Source organism: Myxocyprinus asiaticus, chromosome 9 (genome assembly GCF_019703515.2).
Source record: "Myxocyprinus asiaticus isolate MX2 ecotype Aquarium Trade chromosome 9, UBuf_Myxa_2, whole genome shotgun sequence".
Lineage (NCBI taxonomy): Eukaryota > Metazoa > Chordata > Actinopteri > Cypriniformes > Catostomidae > Myxocyprinus > Myxocyprinus asiaticus.
In genome coordinates this window covers 16,256,177-16,276,394 of record NC_059352.1, presented here as the reverse complement: position 1 = coordinate 16,276,394, position 20,218 = coordinate 16,256,177, and the positions used below count along the sequence as shown (strand labels likewise).

General features: G+C 37.2%; 2 protein-coding genes across 3 annotated transcripts in view; one reads left to right on the top strand and one right to left on the bottom strand.

Annotated features, from left to right (window-relative positions):
- The window catches only part of itpr1a (inositol 1,4,5-trisphosphate receptor, type 1a), a 66,751-nt gene extending 56,007 nt beyond the window's left edge, over window positions 1-10,744 (top strand). The window contains exons 53-63 of one of the 2 annotated variants that reach the window (XM_051706804.1): window positions 345-467; window positions 3,408-3,583; window positions 3,684-3,848; window positions 4,126-4,315; window positions 4,414-4,503; window positions 5,009-5,121; window positions 5,511-5,676; window positions 5,827-5,987; window positions 6,693-6,854; window positions 7,077-7,253; window positions 10,044-10,744. In XM_051706804.1, coding sequence (XP_051562764.1) covers window positions 345-467; window positions 3,408-3,583; window positions 3,684-3,848; window positions 4,126-4,315; window positions 4,414-4,503; window positions 5,009-5,121; window positions 5,511-5,676; window positions 5,827-5,987; window positions 6,693-6,854; window positions 7,077-7,163 — 1,433 coding nt within the window. In that variant the 3' untranslated portion in view covers window positions 7,164-7,253; window positions 10,044-10,744. Of the gene's footprint in view, window positions 1-344; window positions 468-3,407; window positions 3,584-3,683; window positions 3,849-4,125; window positions 4,316-4,413; window positions 4,504-5,008; window positions 5,122-5,510; window positions 5,677-5,826; window positions 5,988-6,692; window positions 6,855-7,076; window positions 7,254-10,043 lie in introns of those variants that run through there. The other variant, XM_051706806.1, reaches the window with a different exon arrangement.
- pfkfb4b (6-phosphofructo-2-kinase/fructose-2,6-biphosphatase 4b) lies at window positions 9,288-19,936 on the bottom strand. The gene is made up of 14 exons (XM_051706830.1): window positions 19,713-19,936; window positions 16,514-16,630; window positions 16,327-16,423; window positions 16,165-16,231; window positions 15,849-15,923; window positions 15,650-15,706; window positions 15,064-15,185; window positions 13,868-14,075; window positions 13,550-13,696; window positions 13,039-13,143; window positions 12,818-12,947; window positions 12,662-12,724; window positions 9,547-9,611; window positions 9,288-9,436 (listed from the first exon to the last, which is right to left on the bottom strand). Exons 1-14 carry the CDS (start codon window positions 19,837-19,839, stop codon window positions 9,377-9,379), a joined length of 1,440 nt encoding a protein of 479 aa, XP_051562790.1. The 5' UTR covers window positions 19,840-19,936; the 3' UTR covers window positions 9,288-9,376.
- Between the last annotated feature and the right edge of the window lie 282 nt (window positions 19,937-20,218).

The following is a 20,218-nucleotide window of genomic DNA, read 5'->3' as shown; positions in this document are numbered from 1 at the left end:
ATTTGTACAAAAATAAAAACATTACCCAATATTACCCAATAACTGTTGGTGTAAAGTTATTGTTCACTGTTACTAATTTTAACAAATACAACCTTATTGTCACACTGCAGGACTATTTAAATGAACTGTAAAAAATGGTGAAAAGCTTAAAAGAAATGGTGACCCATTACAGCATGTTACTTTCCGTACCTTACATGTTACCTTAGATATATATATATATATATATATAATTTTTATCCTAACATTGGGATGAAAAATGATTTAAAAAAATCATGCAAATGTTATTTGTCAGTTACCCACTTTTTCTTATATTAATCAACAAATCTCACTTTCTTTGGTTTTAGCTCAGCCAGTTCTGTACTGGTGTAGTCGGAACATGTCATTCTGGAGTAATGTGTCTTTTAACCTGGCTGTACTCATTAATCTGCTGGTGGCATTCTTCTACCCTCTGGATGGAGTAAGCGACAGTGAGTGCCTCTCTGTAATACCTTCACTATTCAACCCTCATAAGCACATATCACTGACCTGTGTATGTACAGTTGAAGTCAGAAGTTTACATACACTTAGGCTGAAGTCATTAAAACTCATTTTTAACCACTCCACAGATTGCATATTCGCAAACTATAGTTTTGGCAAGTCGTTTAGGACATCTACTTTGTGCATGACAAATTTCGCAAGTAATTTTTCCAACAGTTGATTACAGACAGATTGTTTCACTTTTAATTGATTATATCACTATTCCAGTGGGTCAGATGTTTACATACACTAAGTTAACTGTGCCTTTAAGCAGCTTGGAAAATTCAAAACAATTATGTCAAGCCTTTATGCAATTAGCCAATTATCTTCTGATAGGCTAATTGGCTAATTGGAGTCAATTGGAGGTGTACCTTTGGATGTATTTTAAGGGCTACCTTCGAACTCAGTGCCTCTTTGCTTGACATCATGGGAAAATCAAAAGAAATCAGCCAAGACCTCAGAAACAAACATTGTGGACCTCCACATGTCTGGTTCAATTTCCAAATGCCTAAAGGTACCACATTCATCTGTACAAACCTAGAGATGAACATTTTTTGGTGCGAAAAGTGCAAATCAATCCCAGAACAACAGCAAAGGACCTTGTGAAGATGCTTGAGGAATCAGGTAGACAAGTATCTATATCCACAGAAAAACGATTCCTATATGGACATAACCTGAAAGGCTGCTCAGCAAGAAAGAAGCCACTGCTCCAAAACCACCATTAAAAAAAGACTAGTTAGCAAGTGCACATGGGGACAAAGATCTTACTTTTTTTGGAGATATTTCCTCTGGTCTGATGAAACAGAAATTGAACTTTTTGGCCATAATGACCATTGTTATGTTTGGAGGAAAAAGGGTGAGGCTTGCAAGCCGAAGAACACCATCTCAACTGTGAACTATGATGGTGGCAGCATCATGTTGTGGGGGTGCTTTGCTGCAGGAGGGACTGGTGCACTTCAGAAAATAGATGGCATCATGAGGAAGGAAAATTATGTGGATATATTGAAGCAACATCTCAAGACATGAAGTTAAAGCTCAGTAGCAAATGGGTCTTCCAAATGGACAATGACCCCAAGTATACCTCCAAAGTTGTGACAAAATAGTTTAAGGACAATGTAGTCAAGGTATTGGAGTGGCCATCACAAAGCCCTGACCTCAATCCGAAAATTTGTGGGCAGAACTGAAAAGCATTTGCAAGCAAGGAAGCTTACAAACCTGACTCAGTTACACCAGTTCTGTCTGGATGTATGGGCCAAAATTTAGCAACTTATTGTGAGAAGCTTGTGGAAGGCTACCCAAAATGTTTGACCCAAGTTAAACAATTTAAAGGCAATGCTAATAAATACTAACAAAGTGTATGTAAACTTCTTACCCATTGGGAATGTGATGAAAGAAATAAAAGCTGAAATAAATCATTCTCTCTACTATTATTCTGACATATCACATCCTTAAAATAGTGATCCTAACTGACCTAAGACAGTCAATGTTTTCTACGATTAAATGTCAGTACTTGTGAAAAACTGAATTTAAATGTGTATGTAAACTTCTGACTTCAACTGTATATATATATATATATATATATATATATATATATATATATACACACTGGCAGCCAAAAGTTTGGAATAATGTACAAATTTTGCTCTTAGGGAAAGAAATTGGTACTTTTATTTACCAAAGTGGCATTCAACTGATCACAATGTATAGTTAGGACATTAATAACATGAAAAATTACTATTACAATTTGAAAAAAAAAATCAGAACTTCTTAAACTACTTCAAAGAGTTCTCATCAAAAAATCCTCCATGTGCAGCAATGACAGCTTTGCAGATCCTTGGCATTCTAGCTGTCAGTTTGTCCAGATCCTCAGGTGGCATTTCACCCCACACTTCCTGTAGCACTTGCCATAGATGTGGCTGTGTTGTCGGGCACTTCTCACACACCATACAGTCTAGCTGATCCCACAAAATCTCAATGGGGTTAAGATCCACAACACTCTTTTCCAATTATCTGTTGTCCAATGTCTGTGTTTCTTTGCCCACTCTAAGCTTTTCTTTTTGTTTTTTTGTTTCAAATGTGGCTTTTTCTTTGCAATTCTTCCCATAAGGCCTGCATCCCTGAGTCTTCTCTTTACTGTTGTACATGAAACCGATGCTGAGCGTGTAGAATTCAATGAAGCTATCAGCTGAGGACATGTGAGGCGTCTATTTCTCAACTAGAAACTCTAATGTACCTATCCTCTTGTTTAGTTGTACATCTGGGCCTTCCACATCTCTTTCTGTCCTTGTTAGAGCCAGTTGTCCTTTGTCTTTGAAGACTGTGTATACCTTTGTATGAAATCTTTAGTTTTTTGGCAATTTCAAGCATTGTATTGCCTTCATTCCTCAAAACAATGATTGACTGACGAGTTTCTAGAGAAAGCTCTTTCTTTTTTGCCATTTTTGACCTAATACTGACCTTAAGACCTGCCAGTCTATTACATACTGTGGCAACTCAAAAACAAACACAAAGACAATGTTAAGCTTCATTTAATGAACCAAATTTTCTGCAGTGTTTGATATAATGGCAAGTGATTTTCTAGCACCAAATTAGTAATTTAGCATGATTACTCAAGGATAAGGGGTTGGAGTGATGGCTGCTGGAAATGGGGCTTGTCTAGATTTGATCAAAAATGTGTTTTTTACATCAGTAATGTCCTGACTATACTTTGTGATCAGTTGAATGCCACTTTGGTTAATTAAAGTACCAAATTCCTTCCGAAACAGCAAAATCTGTGTATTATTCCAAACTTTTTGCCACCAGTGTGTGTGTGTGTGTGTGTGTATATATATATATATATATATATATATATATATATACTGTACCTCACCTGTTGTGTGTGTATGTTTCAGGTCCACTTGATCCCTCTCTTTCTCTCTTGCTGTGGGTGTGTCTGTTGGGCTCATTGGGGTTTGTGTTGATGTCACCGAGGCCGAATGCAATCAGAGTTCTGGTCATCTCCATTGTTCTGCAGCTGGGATTCTCAGTGGGGCTGCAACATATGCTTACACTGCTAGGAGCTTTTAATGTAAGAATACACACATACACACACAAACACATATACAAACATACACACACACGTAGCTGAAGGCTTGACTTGACTCTATCCCTGTTCTGTGTCTGTACAGGTGTGTAATAAGATAGTGTTCATGCTGAGTTTTGTGGGTAACCGGGGGACATTCACTCGTGGTTACCGGGTGATGGTGATGGACAGAGAGTTCCTTTTTCATCTGCTTTATCTTCTCATTTGCACTCTGGGCCTTTTTGGACATGTCTTTTTTTACAGTCTACTGGTATGTCTGTTTTATTAGTTAATAGTTCATATGACATTTTCAGTGTTACACTAATATCTAAATAGAAGATAGGAATACATGGCAAAATATTTAATCAACATTTGCTTGAATGTTGAACATTAACTAGGAATGTAAATATACATTGACAATGAAACCAGTGAATTCATTACTAAATTTAATCATTGATTTTAATTACAATAGTAATAGTACTTTGTGTGTGTGCATGTGTGTGTGTGTGTGTGTGTGTGTGTGTGTGTGTGTGTGTGTGTGTGTGTAGTTGTTTGACCTGGTTAACAGGGAGGAGACTCTGTTGAATGTAATCAAGAGTGTGACTCGAAACGGCCGCTCTATCGTGCTGACAGCTGTCTTGGGTCTCATCCTGGTCTACCTCTTCTCCATTGTGGGATATATGTTCTTTAAAGATGATTTTATCCTGGAGGTGAACAGAATCTACAACAACACTCTGGGTAACGTACACACACACATACCAAAGAAAGTTACAAAGTAAGATTAATACTGCTTTGTTTGAAAAATCTTTTCTATTATGTTTGTGTATGTGACATAGAGGAGGGAGTTAATCTGGCCTCTGGTTTCCTGTCTGAGGGAGTCTGTAGCATCAAAAATGGGTCCTGTTTGCCTGTGGAAGATGAGGAGGGTGAGCAGTGGTATTCATCTTAGCATTTAAATAGTATACTGCATGATCTCTATTAAATGATCCCTGCAAAAAATAATTCCCTTAGTATTTTTGTCTTGTTTTCTAGTACAAATATCTAAATGTTCTTGAAACAACATACATTTACTTGAGAAGCAAAATGGCATAAGATATTAAGTTTTATTGTCAGAGAAATCTAACAAAATTTAGTGAGGATTATGCTTAATAATAACAAATAAAAAAAAAACTATATGCTAAAAAAAAAACCTACCAGCTAAAAAAATAAACTTGTTTCCCCTTTGAATGAAGTATTTAAGAATGAAGTATTTAAGAATGTTTACAAATTTTACTGGAAAACAAGACTTAAAATACTAAGTAAAGAAAATATTTTTTTCAGTGTTGCGCATCAGTCATACACAAGTTGCCAGACAGTTATTCTTGAGTGAAATATGATAAATGACTGAAAATGTTAGCCATTAAATTGTGTATTGTATGTTTGTTTGTATAGATGATGTAGAGCGAGCATGTGATTCTCTGTGGATGTGTATGATTACTGTACTGAGTCACGGTCTCAGGAGTGGTGGTGGAGTTGGAGATGTTTTGCGTAAGCCGTCTAAAGAGGTACACACACAATAATTACATAATAATGCTTCATTTTGAACTGGTTTAACAACTGGCTTATAATTTTAAATAGCCAACCTCATTTTGTTTACAGCACAGCACAGCAAACCCATGTTTGCTACCTTGCTATTGCTAGTCAGTGTAGAGTGATATCTATAGTTAAGGGGGAGGAGTCATCAATATCTCTGGCCTGTTTTGCACACAGAAAATATTATAGTGTGCATAATATTAGATATAGTGCTAATATTATATATAATAACTGTATTGCTATCTAAGTTACTTTTGTCAACTTTGAGAAGCACTCTAGCATATACGTATATGACCTCAAAGCCAATAGACATGCTTTAAAAACCATCAAACTCATAGAAAACTTGTGTTTGCGTGCACAGGAGCATCTGTTTGCTGCACGGGTCGTGTATGACCTGCTGTTCTTCTTTCTGGTGATCATCATTGTGTTGAATCTGATCTTTGGTGTCATTATTGACACATTTGCTGACCTGAGAAGTGAGAAGCAGAGGAAAGAGGAGATCTTAAAGACCACATGCTTCATCTGCGGTGAGAGAGCACACCCTCTATGAGAACATGTTTCTCTTTAATTAAATGATCAGCAGGCAAATCAGCTATAACACACATACATGCACATGCTTATGCATGTAGTTGGGAAATATACTGTATAATTTAGGTCAAATGTTTCTGTTCACCCAGGTCTGGAGAGAGATAAGTTTGATAATAAAACAGTGACGTTTGAGGAGCACATTAAAGAAGAGCACAACTTGTGGCACTACCTGTTCTTCATTGTACTAGTGCGGGTCAAAGACTCCACTGAATACACGGGCCCTGAAAGCTACGTCGCTCAGATGATCAGGGTGAGAGTATCTGTGGTGGCCACTGTCACATTAGATTTCTAATCAGCTTGCACAGGAATAGATTTAGGTTTTTTGTTACTTTTATGGTGCAATCTGTTGATCATCGACCCAAACTCACTGCAATTAGTGTGTTTCTTTTTTTATATATATGTTGGCAGATATGAAATGGTCAAAAAGAATGTTGTGGGTAAATTTTACAAAGCCTTTCAAGAACATTACATTTTGCATGAAGAAAATTAAAGGGATAGGTCACCCAAAAATGAAAATTCTCTCATTTACTTACCCTCATGCCATTCCAGATGTGTATAACTTCCTTTCTTTAGCAGAACACAAACAAAGATGTTTAGAAGAAAATCTCAGCTCTGTAGGCCCATATAATGCAAGTGAATGGTGATCAGACATTTGTAGCTCCAAAAATGCCATAAAGGAAACATAAAAGTAATCCATATGACTCCAGTGGTTAAATCTATATCTTCAGAAGTGATATAATAGGTCTGGGGCAGAAACAGATCAAAATGTAAGTCTCTTTTTTACTCTAAATCTCCACTTTCATGTTTACATCTAAATGTCACATGTGGTGCCTGTTGAGTTTCACTTTCACATCTGAAAGTGAAAGTGGAGATTTAGAGTAAAAAAGGATTATTGTTGATTGAGCTTTACTTGAACCTGGAATATTCCTTTAAGATATCTCTCACCCCCATTTAGGAGCACAATCTAGACTGGTTTCCACGTATGAGGGCCATGTCACTGGTCAGCAGCGATGGAGAGGGTGAGCAAAATGAACTGCGCAGTCTACAGGAGAAACTAGAGTCCACCATGAGGCTGGTCTCCAACCTGACCAATCAGCTCACAGAGCTCAAAGAGCAGGTGCGTGTTTATTTAAACACGATTACAGAGACAGCGAGAGAACGAGAATGTAACAAGACTTGTTTGGAAAAGTGTATACAATAACTAAGTATTTTTAAAAGCAAAAGAAATGTCTGTACTACATCAAAATGCAGATATGTCATAACTATGTGAGGTGTCAAGTACAGCGTATTATATTTTGTAGTTAAAATGGTGTTTTTAAACTCCCTATGTGTTTACCAGATGACTGAACAGAGAAAACACAAGCAGCGGATTGGTCTGCTGGGAAACCCCGCCCACCTCAACATCAACCCACAGCAGCCAGCATGAGAGGCAGAGCCAGAGGACAGGCTGACTAATGGAGCATCACTGAAGCATGCATTTGCTCATGGACGGCAGCACACATTAGTATCATGTATGGTACGCGTAAACACTGTTAATTAACCATCAGTGTGCACATTTGAGCCTAATTGCTATAGGTGTGATATTAAACACTGACATTATCACTTCAAAAGAACTTTTGCACTGTAGGAATTTAGTATTACAGGATGCTTTCACATCTGTGTAATAATGAGTATTTCTTAAAAATATGTCCCTCATGTTTTCCTCACACATCTCTATCAGAATGGATTTAGTTTGAGATTTTTATATAATGTGTGAAATATATATGTTTTCAGTGTGTATATTTATTTTGACCTATAGATATGGCTCTCAATTTCAAGAGTTTTTATTACTGGGATTGCCATATATCCAGATAACTTAATAATAACACCCATAACCTATTGTTTAAAAACTGGTTTATACAGTCTTTTTTGCAGGAAAATGTCTGCCATAAGGCTGCATAAACATGTAAATAAATCACTTAGAGCCAGTGCTAGGTGACCTTTAGAATAGTTTAATGTCAGTACTCCCAGAAAATTTGACATTGTGCGTCTAATTTGAGAACCGTACATTTTCAAACACATTAGCATAGTCATCCCAACCAATTAGACAGACAAGATTCTCAGAACAGATTAAATTCACAGAGCTCTTTCCATTTGGTTCTGAGAAGTGCTCTTCAAATAATAGAAAAAACATATAAAAGTCCAGTTATTATACATAATGACAATAAGAGATGAAAACATTTCACAGACTTGATCTCCATAAACATTGTAGACTGTAGAGTGAACAACCAAAGATAAACTTTAAGCACAAATCAATCAATTTCAAAATTTACAAAGTATATGCTATAAAAAATAAAATTAAAATAAAAAAAGAATATAGAAATAAAATTCAAAGGTAGTAAAGGAAAGTATAAGTATGCTTAATGTGCAAAAAACAAAAAAAAAACAAAAATCAGCCTGCTATTGTAACAAGGCTTTAAAAAAAATGTAAACATTGTATTTGGCTTTTGTAGAAAATGTATACTTTGAGCTTCCTAAAAACAGTCTTTTCTGGACACTTACAATTGTTCGGCAAAGCACAGTGTCTCAAAATCTCAATATCACTGATCACAATTCTGATAGGCGAAAATGAACAGCTGGCGATTCTTTCTGAATTAAATGGTTCCTCCGACACTCCCACGCTTTTGATGAACTGAAATATTTAGCTGGTTTCAGCAGCACTGTACAAAGTAAAATTCAAGTGTTCTGAAAAATTCAGTTATTTTTTTAAACCAAGTAAATGTATTCTAAGACAGTTTCTATGGGTCACATTTAGTGTTAAATGACATCCAAAGCCCTTTATCTAACCCACTACCTCTGTCAGAATTACTAAATGGATAGTTTCCCCAAAAATGAAAAAATCTATCATAATTTACTCACCCTCAAGTCATTCCCAACCCTTTCTTTTTCTTGTGTGGAACATTAAAGGGGATGTTAGGCAAAATGTTTTTGTGACTGACAGCCTCAGTCACTATTCACATACATGATATTCACTTATACGTATATATTTTTCCATACAAAGAAAGTGAATGGTGGCTGAGTCTGTCAATGCCCAACATGTTTTGTGTTCCATGGAAGTAAGAAAGTGTTTTGTATATATTTGGAACGACATGTGGGTGAGTACATGACGACAGAATTGTCATTTCTGGGCAAACAAACTGAGGAAATGGAAATGAGAAAAGGCTGAAAGCAATTCAAAAATAAATCAAAATCTTACATTGAACAATCAGTATGTGAGAAGACACACTAGCTACAATTATTTTATCCCAGTTACAAAACAAAATACGTCGACGATTCCAGCAACAACAACAAAAAATCTTCAGTAGAAAAATACTGAAAGAAAATTCCATCGCTTTCAGGTCTAACTTACATGTATGAACATACACACACACACTCACACCCCAGCACTAGGGTTATTAATCATTAACTGGATTCCAGTTACCTATCTGGCAATCGAGACGGAAGAGAATAGAAATACGAGCCCTAAAGTTGCTCATCTTCAGGACTCATAACTGATATTCCACCCAATGTTCCTGAGCGCGCCGAAACCAATGAGAGGCGTGATAAAGGATGAAATTAGCTAATGGAGTGTTGCTGATGTATGGGATGTGGTGTCACAGGTCAATAGTGGGCCGGAACAGTGAGAAGGGCCTCTTCTGCAAGACGGGAGATGTCCACATTCTGCCAAAGAATGTCAAAGAATGGTTTTATCATTTACGTTCACAGAGAAAAAACGTTAAATTTTAGGATGTAAAATGACTTGTTTTGAATGGATTGTTTGGGGTGCATACCTCAGGTTTGTCTCTGTGAGTGTTCACTGCCTCCACATTAAGATAGATTGACTCCACTTTACAGCCTAGTGCAGGAGAGAATTTAGGTTACACTTCCAGCATAGTAAATAATGGTTAAGTTCAAAGTAAAATTAAAGAAGTCTTATTTGCAGGTAATTAAAGAGATCTTAATTGAATCAATCACCAGGGAGAAATGCTCCGTTAAAGATCATATTAAGAAAAAACTTCCTTTATTCATTTTTGTTTTTGACATAAAACTAATAAATGAAAAGCTATCCTCAGTGCTGAATAGCCCAATATATTTTACTTTCAGTACTTGTTTCATTCTTAGCAGGACAGTACAGAATCTCTTTTAATCCCCAGTGTGATGTAAAGACACAATATTGCCTTAAAGGTACAGTTCAAAATTGATCATAGAAGATTTTGAATTAAGCATCAGATTATTATGCACAAATTTAATAGTTTTATTTATTTAGTCTTTTTTTTTTTTTTTTCAGCTTGAAAGCCCAAGTCCCCATCCACTTCCACTGAATTTGAAAATATGTAAAGTAAATATTTGTATTTGTAATGTGAAATTTAAACACAACCCTGATGTAAAAACAGGTCAAATAAAAATCTGAAGTTGAATGTACCAATTTGCACTACTCTCTGTGTTCCACGGAAGAAAAAAGGTTTTAAACAACACGAGAATTTAAATTTTTGGGCAAACCATTCCTTTAACGAGTATAGAGGTAGACCGATTTATCGGTTTTACTGATTAATTGATAGTATTTATTTTATTCTGTGGCCTGCGCTGAAGGATTCTAGAGTTAGAACGGCTTGGTTCTACAGTATAGCTACGGCATCTAGAGGTGAAATAAAAACAATCACGTATTCGTATCTAAATATTTTATCATTGACAATATTCATCCATATTTTTATCCTCACTTCATTGCATATTTTGATTAGATAATCAAGTGTTCTAAATTGTAGCAATGGCATACAAAGAAAAATGTGACTATATGGAAATGTGCCCTGTCAGCACATACATCATATCTCCAACTTCATATCTTGAGAATAATAATAAACCTTATTCCTCATTAAACCTCATCTGGTGAAATTTATATATACAAAACCCTTTATTTGGTACATATAGGCTATAAAAGGCTTAATTTGGTAAATACAGTGCATCCGGAAAGTATTCACAGCGCTTCACCTTTTCCACATTTTGTTATGTTACAGCCTTATTCCAAAATCGATCAAATTCATTATTTTCCTCAAAATTCTACAAACAATACCCCATAATGACAATGTGAAAGAAGTTTGTCTGAAATCTTTGCAAATTTATTAAAAATAAAATAAACGATAAATCACATGTACATAAGTATTCACAGCCTTTGCTCAATAATTTGTTGAAGCACCTTTGGCACCAATTACAGCCTCAAGTCTTTTTGAGTATGATGCTACAAGCTTGGCACACCTATTTTTGGGCAGTTTCTCCCATTCTTCTTTGCAGGACCTCTCAAGCTCCATCAGGTTGGATGGGGAGCGTCGGTGCACAGCCATTTTCAGATCTCTCCAGAGATGTTCAATCGGGTTCAAGCCTGGGCTCTGGCTGGGCCACACAAAGACATTCACAGAGTTGTCCCGGAGCCACTCCTTTGTTATCTTGGCTGTGTGCTTAGGGTCGTTGTCCTGTTGGAAGATGAACCTTCGCCCCAGTCTGAGGTCCAGAGTGCTCTGGAGCAGGTTTTCATCAAGGATGTCTCTATATATTGCTGCATTCATCTTTCCCTCGATCCTGACTACTCTGCCAGTTCCTGCCACTGAAAAACATCCCCACAGCATGATGCTGCCACCACCATGCTTCACTGTAGGGATGGTATTGGCCAGGTGATGAGCGGTGCCTGGTTTCCTCCAGACATGATGCTTGCCATTTAGGCCAAAGAGTTCAATCTTTGTTTCTCATGGTCTGAGAGTCCTTCAGGTGCCTTTTGGCAAACTCCAGGCGGGCTGTCATGTGCCTTTTACTGAGGAGTGGCTTCCGTCTGGCCACTCTACCATATAGGCCTGATTGGTGGAGTGCTGCAGAGATGGTTGTTCTTCTGGAAGGTTCTCCTCTCTCCACAGGGAAATGCTGGAGCTCTGTCAGAGTGACCATCGGGTTCTTGGTCACCTCCATGACTAAGGCCCTTCTCCCCCGTTCGCTCAGTTTGGCCAGGCGGCCAGCTCTAGGAAGAGTCCTGGTGGTTCCAAACTTCTTCCATTTACAGATGATGGAGGCCACTGTGCTCATTGGGACCTTCAATGCTGCAGAAATTTTTCTGTACCCTTACCCAGATCTGTGCCACGATACAATCCTGTCTCGGAGGTCTACAGACAATTCCTTGGACTTCATGGCTTGGTTTGTGCTCTGACATGCATGGTTAACTGTGGGACCTTATATAGACAGGTGTGTGCCTTTCCAAATCATGTCCAATCAACTGAATTTACCACAGGTGGACTCCAATAAAGTTGTAGAAACATCTCAAGGATGATCAGTGGAAACAGGATGCACCTGAGCTCAATTTTGAGTGTCATGGCAAAGGCTGTGAATACTTATGTACATGTGATTTATCGTTTATTTTATTTTTAATAAATTTGCAAAGATTTCAAACAAACTTCTTTCACATTGTCATTATGGGGTATTGTTTGTAGAATTTTGAGGAAAATAATGAATTTAATCAATTTTGGAATAAGACTGTAACATAACAAAATGTGGAAAAAGTGAAGCGCTGTGAATACTTTCCAGATGCACTGTACTTGGCAAGTCTCCGTCATTGCAATATAAGAGTTCCTGGTTTGTTTCTGGCTTGTTTACAGTTAAAAGTCCTGCATTATGCACCAATTCTTTGTTTTGTTTTTTCTTTGGTTTTTACTGGGGTTCTACAAGATTTTGGAATCTTGTAGCCTGTATGTCTGTACCTGTCACAGTATGGAAAGACTGAGAAAAATCTTTAAAAGCTATCTGCCGATTAATTGGTCATCGGCCTTTTCCACCACCTCTAAACTAGTATATACTCTGCACAGTTGGGATGGAACAGAGAGAGATATTTAAGGTTAACATCTGTGTGCATGAGAGAGGTGATTTTCTTACCATAGGCCACAGGGGTGAGCTTCAGAACTGTGTGTAGGGGGCATTTCAGGTATGGCAGCTCTTCTAGATTAGGGCAAAAAAAGGGGGGTAAAAGAGTACCAAGATCACCAATATTTCATTGGCCATGCTACAGTTATGTATTCACCATCTACATACCTGCACTCTTGTCCAGGAAGTAAGCAAGTAAACAGCGCATCACAGCCTGATGACATATAACCAAAACATTCTCTTGTCGCTCCAGCTCCATAATGACAGGCTCCAATCGCTGGACCAGATCCTCATATGACTGCAAAAAGAAAGTATGTTACATTTTCTGTGGAAGTTGGAAGAGATGCAGCTCTTGTCTGGTTAAAGACATGTATTACATTTCCACACACCTCTCCTTTAGGGTAGCGGTAGCGATATTTGTCCTGGTCTCTGAGGGCGAACTCCAGAGGAAAATGTTCCTGAATCTCCTCATACATCATCTCCTCACAAACACCCTGCACACATGCAGAGATTCAGTGTTACGAGTGTTATTATCATTAACGAAACATTTTTATGAACTAAAACATAAACATAACTAGCATAACCCTATCCCTAACTGAACCAATGTAAAATACATTACATGACTCTCAAACCAAAAAGTAAAACACCACAAATTACATTTAGTTTTTAATGCACATATTATAAAACTTTACACCTTTACAACATGCATTCATTAAATATGAAAATGCCACCATGTTACTGATGTTAAGTGACATCAGTTACATTTCAGTTACTTTTGGCAGCCTTGAAATATAAAAACAAATGTACACTGAACTGCATAAAACAAAAAATCAGTGTTTAAAAACCTTTATTTAAATGCATCAACAGAATGAACATCAACACATTCACACTAAGACTTACAGCATCAATCTCATTGAGTGTTTTCCATTGTTCATATGGTACACCCAATGCTTCAGCAGTCTGAATAGTTCTCTTCATCTGACTGGTCCACACTTTGAGATCCTTTATATTCTGATCCTGAATAAACTGGCCCAGACACTGAGCAAACTGAGAAATAAGAGAAAGCGAGATGGTGAACTCCTGTGGCCAATCATGCAAAAAACATGTGCACACCACAACTTTCAAAGTTTTTTATGTTTAGGGTTTTGTCACTTTTCCTTGCACAACCAATCACTGTTTGATAATCTTTGATGCATATACTATTACACACAAACACACCTCTTTCCCACGGGGTGACAGGCCTGAATCCCCTCCAATGCAACCTCTGACGTTAAGGTCGCTCTCTCCATGGCGACAGAGGTAGATGGAGCGTGGTGTAATATGGATGTTCATTAGATAGTAAACGATTCTGCTTTGAATGTGGTCAAGTACACGGTTCACCAAATACCGCTGACCCACGTCCATTATTTTAATGTATGATAATTCTCTGTAAGACAAAATACACAAAATTAAAGTATCTACACAAAAACACACAACAGACTTCCCAAATCTTTTGACAAATGAATTTATATGACATTTTGTTCGTGATTACTAGATTTAAAAAAAAAAGTTATATACATTGTCCTTGCAAAACACTAATTCTAACTGATGAAATGTTTTAGGTGATCAGAATGAGAAAAATTTATATTCACTACAGAAATTTCCATGACTTTTCAATGCATGGAAATCACAGCTTTTCACAGAAATTACCAGGTGTTGCATGAACATGGGAATAAATAACATGTTAAGTAACGTTTACTTTTGATGGAACACATCCGCTGCGTCCAAATATCCCTGCTATATAGTTTGCCCAAAACATGTATGCCAATGGAGTAGTCTGTCCGAATCCTCAGTATTCATAAAAGAGTAAGCAAGAAATACCCAGATTACCTAATATTTCTGGCTAGATTCTAAAGTGCGTATCGCTCGGGAGCTGAGGAGATGTCCCATTCAAAATGCTGGATTTAAAAAAACAGCAGAGAACCAAGAGTCTGATGGCTCTTCTCAACTGTGCTATATATACCAAGAAAGTTGTTCCTTGTGCTTAAATGGTGCTTGTTTAACAACACCAGAGTGAGTTATATATGCGGTTGTTGTTATTATGCCATATGTTCAAGTCACAAGACAATGCCCACATTGCCGGAAGAGGTATGTCCGGAATCTGTTCATACTACTCACTTTCATACCCAAAGAGCAAACTGTTTTTTCCAGCCGAGAAGTGCAATCTTCATCAAATACAGTACATACTCTGACAGAACACGATTTTGGATGCAGAGATCATCACATTCTGAGAATGCTCTCATAAATCTTTCTCCTAAGCTTTGTGCAAACTCTTTACCCAAGATGGTTTTGTCTTTCAAAGATTTTAATTTTGATATAAACAATATTGGGAAATACCTGACTTTCACAGAGACATGGATGAAATTATTTCTGACCTGTCAAGGTTTTCATCCAGTGGTTGGTAACTGTTCTCATAGCACTTGATCCTCTTCATAAAGTCCTGGACGGCTTCTTCAGTGTTACAGTCAATGTAGTCTGGACTACCCAACTTCACCTGCTGCTCTCCGACACACAGAAAGAGGAGAAATGAATGCTGGGATCATTCAAACTGCAGAAGTATCGACGTCTACAGAAAAACCTCCAGCATGTTGATGTCTCAATGTCTCCTATTATTACTTAAGTTCTTAAGACCTCATAAACTGATTCAATTATAATTATTTTTTTAATAATTGCCTGATCAGAACCCTAAACAGTATACTTTTATTAAATCTATCAATTTATTTGTAATTTATATTACAGAAAATTTAGATAATCAATACAATATATAAAATCTATAATTTAAAGTTATACATATCAGCTTATTGACTGCAATGAATTGGTCCCTTTGAAAAATCTAAAGAAATTTACAAACTGGAACTAATAAGAGAATACATGTGTTGGACAGCAATGATTCATCTAAGATGAGACAGAATGGCATATTAGAAATTTGAATAATTGTTCAATATTTAATCGCTGCCTTACCACAATATTTTCTGCAATAATCTTGGGGTCTTCACACAAAGACTCCACAAAAAACACCTAAGAAAAAAAAAACACAGATATAAGTGTCCTTGTGTTTTTACATACATTATGTACACTATTTTAAACTGTCCTTTAACATATTTTTAATGCCAAAGGCTTATAAAGGCCATATGACTGTGAAATTAGAGCATTTGTTTACCTTGTATCCATTTTGGTCAGCAAATCTAATGATTGTGCTCCTCCTATCTCTAGTTGTGTTTGTGGCATCAAACACCTGACATATAAACACATTCACTATAACCATTATGATAAAGCAAAGCAATGCTACAAATCTCTAATATTTTACAAATACCCCCCCCCCCAACCCCTTGACCATCTTTGATCATAAAGGAAAACCTTGATAGCTATGAAATTCAATACCTTAGTGCCACAAACAACAAATTGCACTCAAAAGCTGTGGCACAATTATAGCAACTGTATTAAAATGAACAAACATTTTGTGAAACTACACTCACAGCAACATGGCCACCCTCAACACTGAGGTACTGCCTGACATCATTGAGTGCAGTCAAAGCACACTGCCTGAAAACAGAAATAAAGTATAAATCATATGACCCATAATTACAAAAACCAACAAAATAAGCATTCGTTAACAAGATCCACATGCAGAATCTTACTTTCGTATCTTCAGCCCTTCCTCATTATCGGGGCGGAAGAATTCGAAGCTCTTGTAGATTTTCACACATTCCCTTCGATACTCTCCCACGTTGAATTCTGCAGACACACACAGTTTCATTGACTGTGTTCATATATGTAAAAGTGTTGATAAGTGCATGTGTGTAGTCATACGCATTATTACAGTACCTTTTGTTGGTACACCAATCCAGTTGAGGTAGCGTGTGAGCTTTTTAGAGATGTAAGTCTTTCCTCTCGCTGGCAAGCCAACGGTCACAATGAGAGTAGGACAGTTGGTCATGCATACTGCCAAGAGAGACAGACAGAGAGGTTAAATTAAATGAGTCCATGAACACAGGCTGTTCTGTGTACACCACCAAAAGTGAGAGGAGTGTGAATACACTCTTTGTTTTATTTTCAGTCACTATGAAAAATCTGAGTTACCAATGCAGATAGAGACTATTGTTGGTCTGGGAAGCAGACGTGCAGTGGCATTCCTCTGCAGTCTTTGAAGAATTTTGCCTGACTTTTGATTTGCTGATACTTCTGGTTAGGAAATTTATAGAAATATTAAGAAATTTACAGTCTGACGCATACGGATCTTCTGTGTTAACTTGTTCTTAAAAGGATCCAACTATCACGAGAAATCTCACTTTAACCAAATATCCTCTGTACCTTCTGCAGAATAACATATCCTGTTTGTGTCCGTTTATGTTTGGAAAAACTAAAAAAATAACTTTTGTAAAAATGAATGCGAATGATTTGTTGTAAGCCACAGCATGACATCAGCACCTGGTATTTATAGCTTTTTTTTATTTATTTATTTTATAGTTTTTTTATGGGATTATAAAGTATACTGTATCACCTGCAACTAAATGCTTTCAAACGCCTTATGTTTTATACACTTCCTTCTTCAATCCTGATACACTACATGTATATGTAATTTTTATCATTTATGATATCTTTATTTTCTTCATCAAATAATTAAATTCATAACTTGTTGTTAGATTCATTTCAATGTCTGCTGATTCTTCATGAATCAGGTTCCATGGATACTCGGATAATGGATACTGAGAGATCATGTGCGCAATGTACCCGATGCGATTAATTCTCTGCTGACTAATCAAATGGTGTCCTACTGAGACTGTGTTCAGCATCATTTTCTGCTGAAAGCAGTACTCAGCCAACTTCAGGTTCATACAGTTCAGATCAAATCTCCTCAACATAACCTTGGTCAATTAGATTAAAATCAGCATATCATTAAGCAGAGGAGGTATATTCTCAGAAGTCTAAAGCGTCAGAAAGGAACAATCTGACTCAACAAACCTGCTCTTTAATAGGCAATAAACTTTGCTCTTAAACTTATGCAAGAATGCAGCTGACATGGATCCACAGTTTTTTGCAAAAACCTCAACTGCTGCACACAGTTACTTTTTGCCCATTTAACGCAACACCCCAAGGGATTTAGAGAATAACCCTAAACTCAAATTGGAACTGGAGCACAACCCTGGTATTCCATCCACAGTTCCACACCATAAAATGCACCACCAGACAAATATCATTCATTCTAGATAGACAGCAGAAAGACTGCACATTTTTCAATATTCAATATTTCCCATAATAATAGTCAAGAAAACTTGACTGGAATTGTTACATTTTGGTTTATCTCGACAGTATTTCTTTTTTAAATATCTTCTTGGACTCTGTTACCTAGGGGCATGGATAAAACATTATTTAAACGCAATAGTTTTCAGTTACTGATGCCATTATAGAAATTCAATATTCACAGTCAGCTATGATTATTTTAATCCAATAAAAGGGCGGTAACTGAGAATAAGTGAGTAGTATTAGGCGGCTCATGTGATCCTAACATGGCAGCCCCCCTGAGAGGACCCGCTCCACGTAGAATAAAACAGCTTTTATAAGTTTACTGATAATGAGTCTTAATCTCATGTAAGTAGTCATTTTTTTCTTTTCTTTTTTCTTTTACATATTTGTAAAAATTACTACTCATTTCTGCATAAGTAATTTTTTTAATGATGAAAAACATGGCTGAGTGTACCAAATGCAATGTACGATTGCAGGGTAGCGGTGGATGGGAGACCACGACAAATGTAATTTTTGCTTTGCCACTTGCTCCAACACCAAAAGAAAAATGCCACTATTACTTTCCACAACTTTCCAAATGAAAAAAATAAATTAAATAAAAATAGAGACCGATGGATTACGGCAGTCAGAAGAGAGATAATAAATTGATTGTCACACTCTCAGCAGCTGTTAAAAACCTTATCACAACTATGGTAACTCGTTCTTTAAAACTAATTCCAGAGTAATGTAATACAAAGTATAACGTTATAAATGTACACTATATAAATACAAAATTGCAAATAGAAAAAAGTTCGCTAGATTTATGTTGCTAAATAAGGCGGAAACGCGTCATCATCAGTCTGTGAAAAGGGTCCTTGCAGCACTGTTATAAATAATGATTATCATAAGGGGGACAATTGAGTTGATCTGCATGAGCTATTAGAACAACAGAGATCCGCTGCTGTTCACACGCACCACACATGAACAGCGAATGATAGTGTGGCATTGACCAATCAGAAAACCTCGTCTGTCAGGGGTCAACCAATAGAAAACCAGCGACGCAACAATGCATGCAGGGACCACTGTACCGGTGCTTGCAACATGCGCGAGCTGTGCTAACACCTCGCAGTGCAAAAATATTCCTCTGTTATCAACGTGTTCCGGATGCAAAAATGATGATATTGATATGTGAAGTAAATACGCAGATAGAGTGGGAGGGCAATAGTGATACAGCAATTCAAGCTTGTTTTGACGCATTGGACACATGTTCAAACACAATATCAACATTCAGTGTTTACTCTTGCCAGTTTTTCCTCATCGATGCCTTGCTCGGCATCCGGGAGACTCGAGAGGAAAACAGCCTACATAAATAGTACACAGCCTCTAAAGATAAGCGCGTCAGTGCAGTTTACTGTGCTGTTTCTAGCCGGTACGTCTGTGCAGGTTACGGTAGTGCATCCTGGTTACATCAGTCTGAGGCAGCGAGCATGTCCTGTCTTATTAATTAGTCGCAATGCTATAGTAAGATGTCAGATCTTATTTAACAAAGCGCGCTCAGGCGACAATTTATCTGAATACAGACTATACTTCCGCCCTCATTTCAATTACATACTCCATGCACTTCAACATATTTCCCCACAAACACAAAATATACACCATTAATCGTGTTACGGGGAAATAATACTTCAGCCTGACGTGTTCTTAAAACCATTTAATTTTAAGTACCACAAAATATCGCGGGAATAAACCAAACCAAGATTATGCATATAATCACATTAGCACGTCGGTGCCACAAGCCTACCTCTCTTCTGATAAATGTGTTTTTCCGGCAAGCCGTTCTTGCACGGCATCCATATTTTCCGTAGTGGGTTTTGTGTGAGTTCTCGGGGAATCGCCATTATAATAACATCTTCTTCGTTAGAGCTCATCTCCGCTGGTTCTTTATAACTGAGCTATTGCGATCACCCTTGAGCGGACTGAACTGCTCACGGTGGGCTTATATGTCATATCGGCTGAGCAGTATCAGAGACCGACTGTACCGTAGTACCGCCAAACATCGCGCACATAAAAACCAACTCCATAATAGGGAACGATATATTTCGTAACAACTTTGAAAGATTCATAACTTGGCAATGACTTAATTCATGTGGTCCATGACTAAAAAATCGGATTATTTTAAGACAAATACATAAGGTTTTGACATTAGACAAATATTTGGGATTTAAAATGTGGTGGTTCTAATGAATAGTGCTGATACTTAATTGTTCCACGATGCAAGCACACCTACACTCACAGTTTCTTTAACAG